We start from the raw sequence: 12,248 nt of genomic DNA on the forward strand, positions 1-12,248 counted from the left end.
CCAGCCTTCCCAACCTTCAACACAGACACTCACTGCAAGTAGAAATCGCAAATTAGCTTTGTGTGTGTGTGTGTGTGTGTGTGTGTGTGTGTGTGTGTGTGTGTGTGTGTGGCTTCACGTCAGCCTGTGACGAACTGATGACCTGTCCAAAATCTTAACTATATGAGCAGTTCTTATTCTTTATTTTATATACGCATTCCATTCTGATTTAGTGAAATGTTTTGTCTTGTCTGCCTCGTGTTGTTTGTCTGTACCTTTCTGTGGAAAGGCTCAGTGAGGTTTTCATGGTTTAATAAAGGTTGGACAAAATGAAATGCCTATGCTTGTGTAGACTCCAGACCCAAAGGAAGGAGATTTACATGGGATATGACTTAAAAAGCCTCTTGATCTATGACATTTATTATAGGTAAAGTCCATGACAATATATTGGAATTATAATATATGTAAAAAAAGAAAATGCTACATTAAATTCACTACAAACTCCACTTTCATTTTCATTTTAGTTAATATTGTAATTGTGTATTTGCTCCTTGCTGTTTTCTTGTTTTTAGTATGTTTACATGTTTCTGTATACAGTATATTTACCATGCTTTCTTTATGTTTTACTTATTTTTAACATTTGTTTTACCTGTTTTTTATTTTTTAATGTCCTTTGTACAGCACTGTGGTCAGCTTAGGCTGTGTTTAAATGTGCTCTGGAAAATAAAGTCGACTTGATTTGACTAGTATCCTTATAAAAGTTATTTCCCATATATTTATGGTGTAAATCCAGAACTGTAACTGTACTGTAGCTGGTACTCATTGTCATAACGATGTCAGATTCAAAGCACAACAAAATAAAACCAGTCAGTGGTATATGTCAGAAGTTTGTTCTAACCTGTTGTTGTCTGGGAGCTGTTTTCTGCCACACTGAAAGTAATACATCAGATGTTCTTCCCCTTTCAGCAGCAACAGCCACCATTGCTGAGCTGGTTTGAAAAAGGAAACCCATACAGAGAAACACAACTTGCACAAACACAGAAAATCCAGTCGACAAAGTGTCACACCCACAACTAGCCACCACAACACTTAAATGCCAGCTGTGTCAGTTGTGTTGCTTTATTCTGTTAAACATTCAGAGTCAGTTCTACAAACAGTTTCAGCCAAATAAAAATTTAAAAACCTTTAAAAATTTGCCATAAAACATGAAATATAGAAATCTGTGACACAGGGACGTTGTAGCGCCGCCGCCTGGCGGCAGCAGGACGGTGCAAGCAGCAGCAACGGCATCGGCTCCACTTCGGTCCAAGTTTGATTTTTCCCTTGACTTAAGCTCTATGCTGGCATTTTTGGTCCCGTTACCATGGAGACAGAGGGGCTTCAAACACATCCATGAGCACAGATGTCATGAAGTGGAATGAGAGAATATGAGGTAAGAAATAAAAGAAGAGAAGCAGAAGAGGTTTTGTTGAGGAGCAGCGTCCCTCCATCGCTTCATGAGTACATCGTCAGCTGAAGCCACTGTGAGTCAGACAGAGACAGAGAGAGACTCACTACATATCTTCCCTTCTCACTGGGCGCAGGTGTAATTACCACTTTAACAAAAAAGTAATAAAGTAATAAAAATTGTTTTTTCAGGTTGAAAAAGTCATTTATACTGTGATTTTGTTTACAGTTCATTTTGTCCTAGAATTGAAGATCAGTCGAAACTAATTTAGTTAAACACAGCACTGTTGTAGTAAAGTCTGTAGTAAACTTTGTCAGGTATCTATAAAGGAAATTGGCCTTAAGTATGATCACAATACAGAGGTTTACACTGTACTTTTTGCTTGTTATATTACCATTATTATGGTAAGTGCAATAACCAATTTTATCATTTCTTTTTTCTTTTACACAACTTTGTGCCTCAGCTACTTGGACTTACACTACCTGTGTGTAAAATCTGAGAAGTGAGAGCAGTCAAGAGTGTTTTACCTCCTTGATGTCCAGGTCGATGGAGCCGCTGTTGTCCTTATCCAGGGTCTTGAAGGCTCCTGCAGAACACACACACACACACATCATTTACCATGTTCAATGACTCAATACAGTTACATTCATATTGAAACAAGTGAACACTCATTTTTGTACTGTTTAAAGTGAAGCTCGTTTCCACTGTTAAAAAGATCAGCAGCACAAACTGAAAACTGACGGACTTGATTTTAAATGGAAGGTTGTCACTCTACAGATTGATCCCATTATTTACTTCATATTATATAACGAACATTTTTATATTTTGTTGCAAATTGAATAGCATAGCTCTTTAAAGCTAAAGTGCAAAATCCAATTATGCAGAAGAGAAGAGGACGGAGCTATGATATTTATTATGCCTCAGATAATCTACAGAGATCTACAGAGATGAAGAGAAACGACTGTCTTTTCTTTGGACTTCCTTCACCTACACAGACAACATCACAGGTACTGTAACAGAACTCCATCACTGACAAACATTAAATTAGGATGTAGAAACTCTGAACAGGCTGTGAGAACCTTATTTTAAATTCCTGTGGAGGTTCAAAAGATACAAAATGTCAGACTGAAGTTTGTGTAAAATGTGTATAAAATCATGCATGTAAAATTCATCATTTGATGCAGTCATGCACCTATGAAAACATACACTGTCACTCAGTGTGAGCAGCAGAAACCGGAAAATATGTGATATTATGGTCTTATTTGGAACAAAAAAAATCAGCTGTTCACATGGTTAAAAACATCAAAAGAAAATCTTCTCATTCTGTAAATATGAGTGTCTCTGAAACAGACTCCAAAAACATCTGAAGTCAGAGAGGGGAGACGGTGAGAAAGGTGAGGGAGAGAGACTCACTGCACATGGCGTCCAGGCGCACCAGGCAGCCAATGAAATTGTCAAAGTCCATGTTGCCATGCTCATCACTATAGCGACGGATAATCAGCTGGAAAAGCTGATCATTCAGAGGGAAACCTGCCCACACACACACACACACACACACACACACACACACACACAGAATTAGTGTGAAACTTGCTCTGCTCAGACTGCACACATTACTCACAGAGCAGTTTCTCACCTGCAGACTTGAAGGCGGCTGGCAGCTCGTCAGAGCCGATCACACCTGAGTGATCCCGATCATGGGATAAATAGATGCTCTGGAGACAATAAACAACAAACACATAACAGATAAATAATCAATTTTTTTCACAGTAACTCAAACCCTCAAATGTTTTTTTTAAAGCAATGGTCACTTGTTTTGGGTTGACAGAGGAATGTTAATGTTATACTGTACACTCGGTTACTAGTTTATTAGGAACACCTAACTAAAACTAAGTCAGTCAAACACGACAGTCCAGCCAGAAATCCTCATCATGAAGGTGATAGTATTTTAGTTCGTTGGTTTAGTTTTAAAGAGTAATAGTCATATTCGGAGCTTCTCCTGTCTGGGGTCTCACCTCAACAATAAAACAGAAACATCAAACGCCCTCTTCCCTACCCGATCCCCATCAGGACTGCACTATGAACAGGTTCCACCTGCCAGAAGAGAAATCAGGGGTTTTCCCTGAATAATAAAACGTATTCTTTCTAAATGAAGAGTTTCCACTAGTTCCGTGAGCCAAAGTTTCAATGTTGGGACAAGTTTCTTTGCATTGATAAGTCCATATGCTAGAAGGTGTCGGTGTGCCTTTTTTAGTTTTTGGACTTCTCTGGATAACCCCAGAATTATTCAAATTGGGTCAGGTTCTATCTGAACCTTCAGTACAAGTGACAAGAATGGAAAGACATCCCTCCAGTAACCTTGTATTTTGTGACAAAGGGCGTAGCTGTGGAGTAAATTACCTTCTCCTGTTTCACATGTTTCACACACAGGAGAGGAAATATTTTATGTAATTTTTCCTTTGAGTAGTGTAACCTGTGTATGATTTTAAATTGTATTAAACAGTGACATTTATAGAACATGTATGAATATAAACCAGGCCCTCATCCCAAATGTCATTGTATCTCTACCACGCTGCCTTTATAGTGGATCAAAGATCATTCAAAGATATAGTCTATGGTGCTGTTGACCTGAGAGATGTTTTGTTATTTAGCCTACCCTGATATATATAGGGTGAACAAAACAATAGAAACATCTGTCCATATAATGCAGTACAATTCTGCAGCAGCACAAACTGCAGCATAAAACTGAATCAACACGCATTATATGTGTTCATGAAGGAGGATTTATTCCAGGACTGTTGGATGAGTTTTAGCCACATGTACCTGATAATAAAAGAAGAAGAAGAAGAAGAAGAAGAAGAAGAAGAAAAAGAAGAAGAACAACAACAACAACAACAACAACAACAACAACAACAACAACAACAACAACAACAACAACAACAAGAAGAACAAGAACTGACCTGCCATCTCTTGATGTTATTCCAGAGGTATTTGAACTCATGGAAGCCCAGTTTCCCTGTGCTGTCACTCTGAAGTCAACAGGGTCAAAGGTCAAATTTCAAAATCAATGAAACAGTGTTACTACTCCCCATACAAATACTACTACTACTACTACTAATACTATTACTACACTTGCTGTAGTTACCGCTATTACCTGTTATTTCTGCTATTTATGATTTCATATCGACTAATACTAGTGATAATGCCATTACCTAATGTACTACTGCTGCTGCCATCACTGATGTTACTGTGACTGCATCTGCTACTACTGCTACTTGTACCATTGCTACTACTGGTATTATTACAAATGCTCCTGTTACAGTTGCTACTTCTGCTACTGCAGCTTCTATTGGAACTGCTACTGCCGCTGTTACCACTTTGGTTTCTGCTGCTGGTATTGCCACCCTTTCTAGTACTCTTACTGAAACTACTCCTACTAATGATACACAGTAGTACTCAGCGTCATTAGTACTGCATTGTGTTATTTGGTGGAAGGATACGTCCATGACAGCGACCATGCTCCTGCAGGACTCAATGCTGAAACCGTCAGTCTGCAGGCCTCCATCTGCAACAAGAGAACAAGAACGTTTACACACACACGACCTGATTAATAATCAGTAAGAAGCTGATGACATTTTCACAGGCAATGACACAAAGGCTCTAATGAGAACTTGATAACAGCACAAGATACAGCAGAAATAGCATGTTAAAATATTACAATCATTAAATTACTGCAGGCTGTCTTTTTCCATCTGAGGATCAGTGGATGACTCATCACTTCCTGATTCATTATGAGGAACAAAACTGGACTCACGTTTGGAAATGACTTTGTTGAGGATGTTCATCAGCTCACTGGGGCTCACCTCCATGTCCTGTTAAAAGACACACACACACACACACACACACACACACACACACACACACACACACACACACACACACACACACACACACACACACACACACACATTAGACCGGGTGTTGTTGTCACGGTTTTTTCCACAGAGGAAGCCCCACAAACACAGTGAGTCACAGCTGATCTGAGTGTGACTCATACCAAACTAAAGCTGTTTCCTTTGATATTTTTCCAGTTTCTGACTCAATGTTGAAAAAAAAAAAAAAAATCACAAACAAGGTCCAGACTCATAACAACGCCATGTTGCCTAAACACTGTGATGCAACACCATGCTATCTCTGGACACTGGCTTCTCTTGCAGCACTCTCTCATTCCTTCACTTATTTCAGTCTCTTCAGTAATTTCTAATTGCAATAGAAACAGTTTTGTGGTTGTTGTCTTATCAAAAGAGTAATACTCAAGGAGGATTTGTGCCAAGTTCAGTATCCACATCTGCTGAGCTATATAAAAACCACAAAGTCTGGTGTTTGAATATTTCACTAAGTGTAAGAATTACACAGCGACATTGAGAGGCTGCAACAAGCCCATACAGAAGATGTATTATACTGTCAGATAGTGTGGAATAAGGTGATTTTAACAACCATAAAACTACTGGGAAATAAAAAGGTGAAACTGGCGCTAAGTGGTTAAAGATGACTCCCTCAAAGTCCTCACATTTCACCCCAGCCCACCGTTGATGTGTTTAACCTCAGCTCTGGTGTCATGACAGACCCACGGCCTGTACCTTTAAAAAGTTAACCGTTTCCAGACAGTCAGCACAGCCATCTGACCCCGCCCACGTGGCGCAGCCTGGCAGGTACGTTACTACAACCTTCTTCATCATCTTCATCCTCACCCTTTTATTACTGCTGTTGATTTAGAGAAAATCCAGCCACGAGAGCCGGATGAGCTCTGGTCTAACTGGTGCACACACCCCTCTGATGAGTCAGAGAAAACCTCCAGACACACACACACACACACACACACACACATAGTACAACGCCCCTAATGCCTGAGTGCCGCCCTTGGAGACAATGGCAGGAATGCAGAGAAAGAGCTGTTTCACTGTCTAACACACCCTGAGGCCGACTCTGCTCCATGATAAATAGATTCACTGTTTCTCTGAGAGAAAACGACACACAGCTGATAGATAAAAATGAGCCTGTTAGCCGAGTTTAATTCTCCTCCGCACTCAAAGTCTGTGTACTGTGCTGTAAAGCCACACCAGTGGGATTAGGAATATAGTTTACTGAAAATTAAAAACCACCTTTACAGCTTCAGTAAACACTTATTTAGTGTTTGTAATATTTGAAATAAAACAACGGCAGACTTCTGCTTCCACTCTGGAGGTTTCCCTGCTTCTCTCTGATTAGATTTCACAGGCCTGGAAATCACATTACTGCTGAAGCATAATAAAACTTCCTGAATGAGATAAGGTGATGTCTCTCTGTCTGTCTGTCTCTAGACCGATTAAAGGCTGGATACACGCTGACGCTGATACAAGCATGTTACTCTCCATATTGACCTTTACACACCCAGATATGTAGGAAATGTCCTCCACAGTGGACAGTCCTGGATACACCGCCCTCTGTTGCCCTGGAGTGTTAAGAGGACAGCTTTCTGAACATGAATAGGTTCAATTTAATTTATACTGATGTGAAGTTTGAAGTTATCCCAATGCTTAACAAGAGGATACTGGGTAAAGTTGAGTTTGCAGGAGCACAGAAAGATGTTATACATCCTCAGGGTTATATTGGAGATCAGGTGGGAGTCAGACCGGTAGAAGCTACAGAACCTGCCTGGTGTGCTCAGACAAAGACCAGACAAAGAGAGACAGCTGAGAAAGGCTGGGGCAAGAGAAGGTGGAGCTTTGATGCTGGAATGCAGCAGACAGGTGTGGTGAGTGATGAAGGATCAGGTGAAAGAGAAAAACCAACTGACAGAGATACAGACGGACTTTTAAAGACATGAATAAAAACTTGCTGAGCAGCCAAATCACCTCTGATGTTTGAAGTTGAATAATCAGAGTAAAAAAATACTCAGCCGCAGCATGTCAACTTTACCCATCCTGTTTTCCAGTAAAGAAAACAGGAAATTCATTCGACAGGGTGGAGCAATCCCCAATCATTCCTCAGATTAGAGAGAGACACTAAGATGGAAAAAGTCAGATCACCACGCTGACATGTAAAGTATGCATATGTTGTTCAAGAGCAGGAATCATCATGATTCTGTTGCACAGAAACAATATAATCAATCTGCAACCTGAGAAAACAACATGACAAAAATGTTCCTCAAAGTTAACGTGTTGTTTTGTTGATTGTTTAAAAAAAAAAAGAAAAAAGATGCACGAGGAACCACAGAGAGGCCGACCAGCTATTTGCCATAAGGCGCCTGAAAACGTACCACAGACATCTCCGAGCTCGGCTCTTACTGAGATCCTATCCGTGAGAAGATGCTCAGCCGTGCTGTGGAGACTGATCTAAACAATTCATTATACTGTAATTACACAACTGACTGGAATAGGTTTGCTGTGAGGCCTGCAGTCACGTGACCCTCAGACTGTAAACCAGCAGCAGATGTGTTCATGGTTAAAACCCAGACTGAACCCCCAGGTTCAAAGCCTCACACTACCGAACTGAAAGCTGTAGTTTCTTCAATATGAAACACACCTTCAGAAACACTTTGTCAGTGTTGCACTCCTGTTACCGGACAAGTTCACAAAATTGCAACTGTTTTCTACTGAAGAAAAAGTGGCTATGAAAGTGAGGACGGCTGTTCTGTGGATTATCTCCCACAACTGGAAAATCTTAATCATAATAACGTAACTTTACAGATTATTTTTGCAGTTCTTACCTTGAACTCTGCAGCACAGAGTTCAAGTCATCTCTCCCTGCCATGCTCCAAACAAAAACACACTGATTATTGAATTTGAAGGTGACCAGTCCATCATCCAAGAACTGCAGCTAAATGATTTGTGAAGGATTGGTGGGATAAAATGAGGTATAGAAACAGTCGTAGTTAGATGGAGCTGGAGAATCAGTGTTAACACAGACAGAAGATCATAGAGGATTGAAGTGGATTAAACATGAACATCATAAACTTACATCTCCGGCCAGCTGCTTGAAAACCTTCCGAAACTGTTTCTCCTCATCGTTCTCATGAGCCTCAGCGAAGTTCAGAGGTCTGCGAGGGGGAGGCTGCACACACACACACACACACACACACACACAGAGAGCTACTGTTAGGCCACACACTCACAACATTCATCAGTCTGACTGCACTGAGACGCTCAGTGTGTTTGTTTGTGTATAAAATCTTCCACTGGCAGAAATCTGAGCGTTGATTCAATCAGGAGTTTTTCAGTTTAAGGGTCGGGGATCCGTATGGACACAGGTGGTTTTTAAGACTAATGTACTGATTATTTCTCATGATCGTAAGGCAGAAAAACTCAATCAAACTTAATAAAATCCTCCTCTATATTCCCTTTAAGAGCGTATTATTCTTAAACTGGCATTGGCCAGACTCCTGCCATCATAGATTATTATATAATATTACATCATTTAAATGCAATTTTTGTTAATCAATTTATAATCCCCTGTTCTCATCGATCAGTCTATTTTTTGTTAAAATGAAAGACGTCTGTTACTGACCAGTGGCACATTCCAGGCTCCACACAGATTTTTATTAAACTGGTTTCTGGAACGATTTCACCCAAATGACACATTGTCTCATCTTAAAATCTTTTTAAAATGACATTTTCTTTTTTAACAAAAACAAGGACTTACTAAAATGTAAATTTGTTGTGGTGTACATACAAAAGTTACTTAGTTTCAAGACTCATTTTTACAGTGCAGCACAGACAGTAGAAGTGCTGTTAGTCTGAACTCAGTGTTGTTCTACAGAGTCTGAGTCACTCACATTTAAATGCATCAGACCTGCTTTTTATTTTATCTTATCATATTGTGTTTTCTGCAAACGTACTATATACAGTATCCTGGTCCTGTCTGCTATCAGCTGATTCATGAGCGCTTTTAGTGACTTCATCTTGAGGTTGTACATGGCTGATGATGACGGTAACTACAATAATGACTTCTATACTAGTTAAATACTCTGGAATTAACTTGAATAAATTAAGCCATTACATTACAAGAAATCTATCAATAATTTAATTTGAATATGTTGAATTTAGATATTATTTGTGATAAGTTCATGAAGGTGAAGTTTGCACTCAGATAAATCCATATTTAAAAGGTGAAAAAGTGTCTTGTGTCATGTGTTACTGTCACCTGGACACCATATGTCAAAACATGACATTTATTAACTCTACTTAGTTCCTGGGCCAAAGGGAAAAGTTGAAACTGTGTATTTTAACTGACTGAGACCAATAAATGTTTGGGCCTGCAGGGTTTAATAAGTGACAATGTGAATTTAATAATTGCAAAGAACAGAGATGTAGCATGAGATGATCTGTGGCACATTATATGAAATGTATCTGTCTAATGTCTAATGACCTAATAATTAATTCAGACTAATATGATGCTGGTACTTACAGGGTCTGAAGGAATGAACTGAGCGGGGTCGATGTTGCTGAGGATAAAAAAAAAAACACAGCAGAGAAAAATCAGACAGCAGCTCTGACATGATCGCCCAGTGCAGAGATAGGTTCAGGATTTAGTTAGCCTAGCTTAGCACAACGACTGGGAGCAGGGGGAAACTGCTAGCTTAGCTCCACCAAAGAGAAAAAGATGGATCCTGTGTGCGCTCACCTCACAATATTAATGATGCCTCCAATTAAATTCTTTGCCAGAAACATTTTGACGGCTGTGTCTGTGTGATACGGAGAAACAAAGTGAAAGCAATGAGGAAGAATAATGAGTAGAAACATTTACCTGTTTAATGAACAAGAAGTAAAACCAAGATAAACAACATTTACAAAAGTTTTTCATACAAATATGATTCATTAACAGCAGAGTGCAGCCTTTAATCCACACTAATACACCTGGCAATCAACTGCTTCAATACAATACACTTGGGCTGTGAGACCATGTGATGAGCATTACTCATAGTCTTTCAGAGCGAAACAATTATTCAATTAACAGACAGTTAATCACCAACTATTTTGAAAATCAATTCTTTTTTTCTTTTTTCTTTTTAAAGTTATATTTTTGGGCATTTTTGCCTTTATTTGATAGGACAGTGAGAGGTAGACAGGAAAGTCAGGGAGAGAGAGTGAGGGGATGACATGCAGCAAGAGGCCGTGGGTCAGATTGCGGTTAGGACTATGTCCATGTGGTACACGCTCCACCAGGTGAGCCACCGAGGCGCCCCTGAAAATCAGTTCTTTGAGCAAAAATGTTGAACATTTGATGTGACAGAAAGAAAATTGATTTGAAGCTGATTTATAGGAAAATAATAAATTATTTAATTAAAAATAGAATAATTCCAACTTCTGGATTGTTGAGAGGATTTGATAAAATCTTATTTTTGATATTAGAATGAATATATCTGGATTTTGAATTGTTGCTCATACAAAATAAACAACATATTATCATCATGTGGGGCGACCTCCTGACATTTTTAGAGAGGAAGAAAATGACTGCAAGGTAAATATTGACAATAGTCATTAGCTCCAACTAGTCAGTTATTGATTCATTTACCTGACAGTATAAAGTAGTTTCTCCATTTTAAGAAGGAACATTAAAATGCTGCTTACACCGTCAAGCATCAATAGCAGCGACTGTGTAAGGAGCTATTCTGTAAAATGAATGCTTTTACTTTGAAAGCCTAATTTCATTTGCAAATACTTTTGTACAGCTGTGTAATTAGAGTATTTTTACAGTGTCGCGTTTGTACTTTTCTTTAAATTGAAGATCTAAATACGTCCTCCTTGTACGATAGTGGAGGATTACAATACAGCATTCACCTGAAGCAGCTGTCAGCACATTAATAATTGAACTTTTCTGAGCTCTGTGGCTGACTTCCTGAATCACATTCTACTGCTTTACTTTAAGTGAAACTCTGAACAAAAGACATATTTTCACTTTTTTCACTGGACACAGGGCTAAACAATATGCAAAGCCCTTCATCTTCATATAACCTATAGTATCAGGTTTCAACACAGCGTAAACACACACTGCATAGCAACACACGTCGTTAAACCAGCACAAACAGGTCACTAAACACAACTCAGGGCTGCATGAGGACTTAAACAGACATAAAAACACGAGAAACAGAAGGTTTGTGCTACTTACTGAGACTTGTGCTGCTCTGAGGGAAGAGAGGAGACACAGACTGCGAGAGGGCGAGCGAGGTAAAGGCACACTGAAGGAGAGAGATAGAGAGGCAGGATGACACTCCCAGTGAGCAAAAAAACCAGTTGGGCAAAAAGATCCAAGTTCTTTTTCAATGCATCATCAACCCCGCCCCACACACACGCAGGCGCGCGCGCGCGCGCGCACACACACACAGACACACACACACAAAAACACACACACACACACACACACCCCTGAGGCACGCAAGGAAAGCAGTCCACCAGGTTCCTGAGGTGGAAAAAGAACATAATATATGTAGCGTTCAGGGGGCAGTGGGAAAGCTCAGACACTGTCGTCGAAAGCGGTTTTAACTGGAATATCTATCTTGATCTTAGAAGATACAGAACAATCATCCTACATATGGAATGTAAACAGAATAAAGACAAAATCATTGTTGTTGTGTCATGTTATGGCTGATCAAAGTTGTGAGCTAAAATTACTATTGAAAAACAATGACTTTACTACTATATAGTCCAACAGTGATCACACAAACACATTTAAAATTTGCTCCTGAGCCAATGTCTGGCCAGAAAAGGCCTTTCCTCTGTGTGGAAGATTTTATAACAAAGTAATTTAAAGTGCTTGTTGAGAACAATTAGAATTCACACCAATA

General features: G+C 39.5%; 1 protein-coding gene across 1 annotated transcript; it reads right to left on the bottom strand.

Moving 5' to 3' along the window:
• Window positions 1-1,035: 1,035 nt before the first annotated feature.
• On the bottom strand, window positions 1,036-11,696 carry LOC111216826 (calpain small subunit 1-like). The gene is made up of 11 exons (XM_022738439.1): window positions 11,573-11,696; window positions 10,088-10,148; window positions 9,872-9,908; window positions 8,426-8,518; window positions 5,241-5,298; window positions 4,927-4,991; window positions 4,387-4,455; window positions 3,063-3,141; window positions 2,840-2,956; window positions 1,954-2,012; window positions 1,036-1,500 (listed from the first exon to the last, which is right to left on the bottom strand). The coding sequence occupies exons 2-11, from the start codon at window positions 10,132-10,134 to the stop codon at window positions 1,474-1,476; spliced, it is 651 nt and encodes a 216-aa protein (XP_022594160.1). The 5' UTR covers window positions 10,135-10,148; window positions 11,573-11,696; the 3' UTR covers window positions 1,036-1,473.
• Between the last annotated feature and the right edge of the window lie 552 nt (window positions 11,697-12,248).

Source organism: Seriola dumerili, unplaced genomic scaffold (genome assembly GCF_002260705.1).
Source record: "Seriola dumerili isolate Sdu_G_001 unplaced genomic scaffold, Sdu_1.0 BDQW01000036.1, whole genome shotgun sequence".
Classification (NCBI taxonomy): Eukaryota; Metazoa; Chordata; class Actinopteri; order Carangiformes; family Carangidae; genus Seriola; species Seriola dumerili.

What these genes read in the sequence shown, in the direction of transcription:
- LOC111216826 (XM_022738439.1), bottom strand. Translation starts at nt 10,134, where the DNA reads ATGTTTCTGGCAAAGAATTTAATTGGAGGCATCATTAATATTGTGAG. An exon ending in CAACAAAGTCATTTCCAAAC is followed by an intron (nt 4,992 to 5,240) that starts GTGAGTCCAGTT and finishes CTCTTGTTGCAG; the next exon opens with ATGGAGGCCTGCAGACTGAC. An exon ending in ATAACATCAAGAGATGGCAG is followed by an intron (nt 3,142 to 4,386) that starts GTCAGTTCTTGT and finishes TATTGTCTCCAG; the next exon opens with AGCATCTATTTATCCCATGA.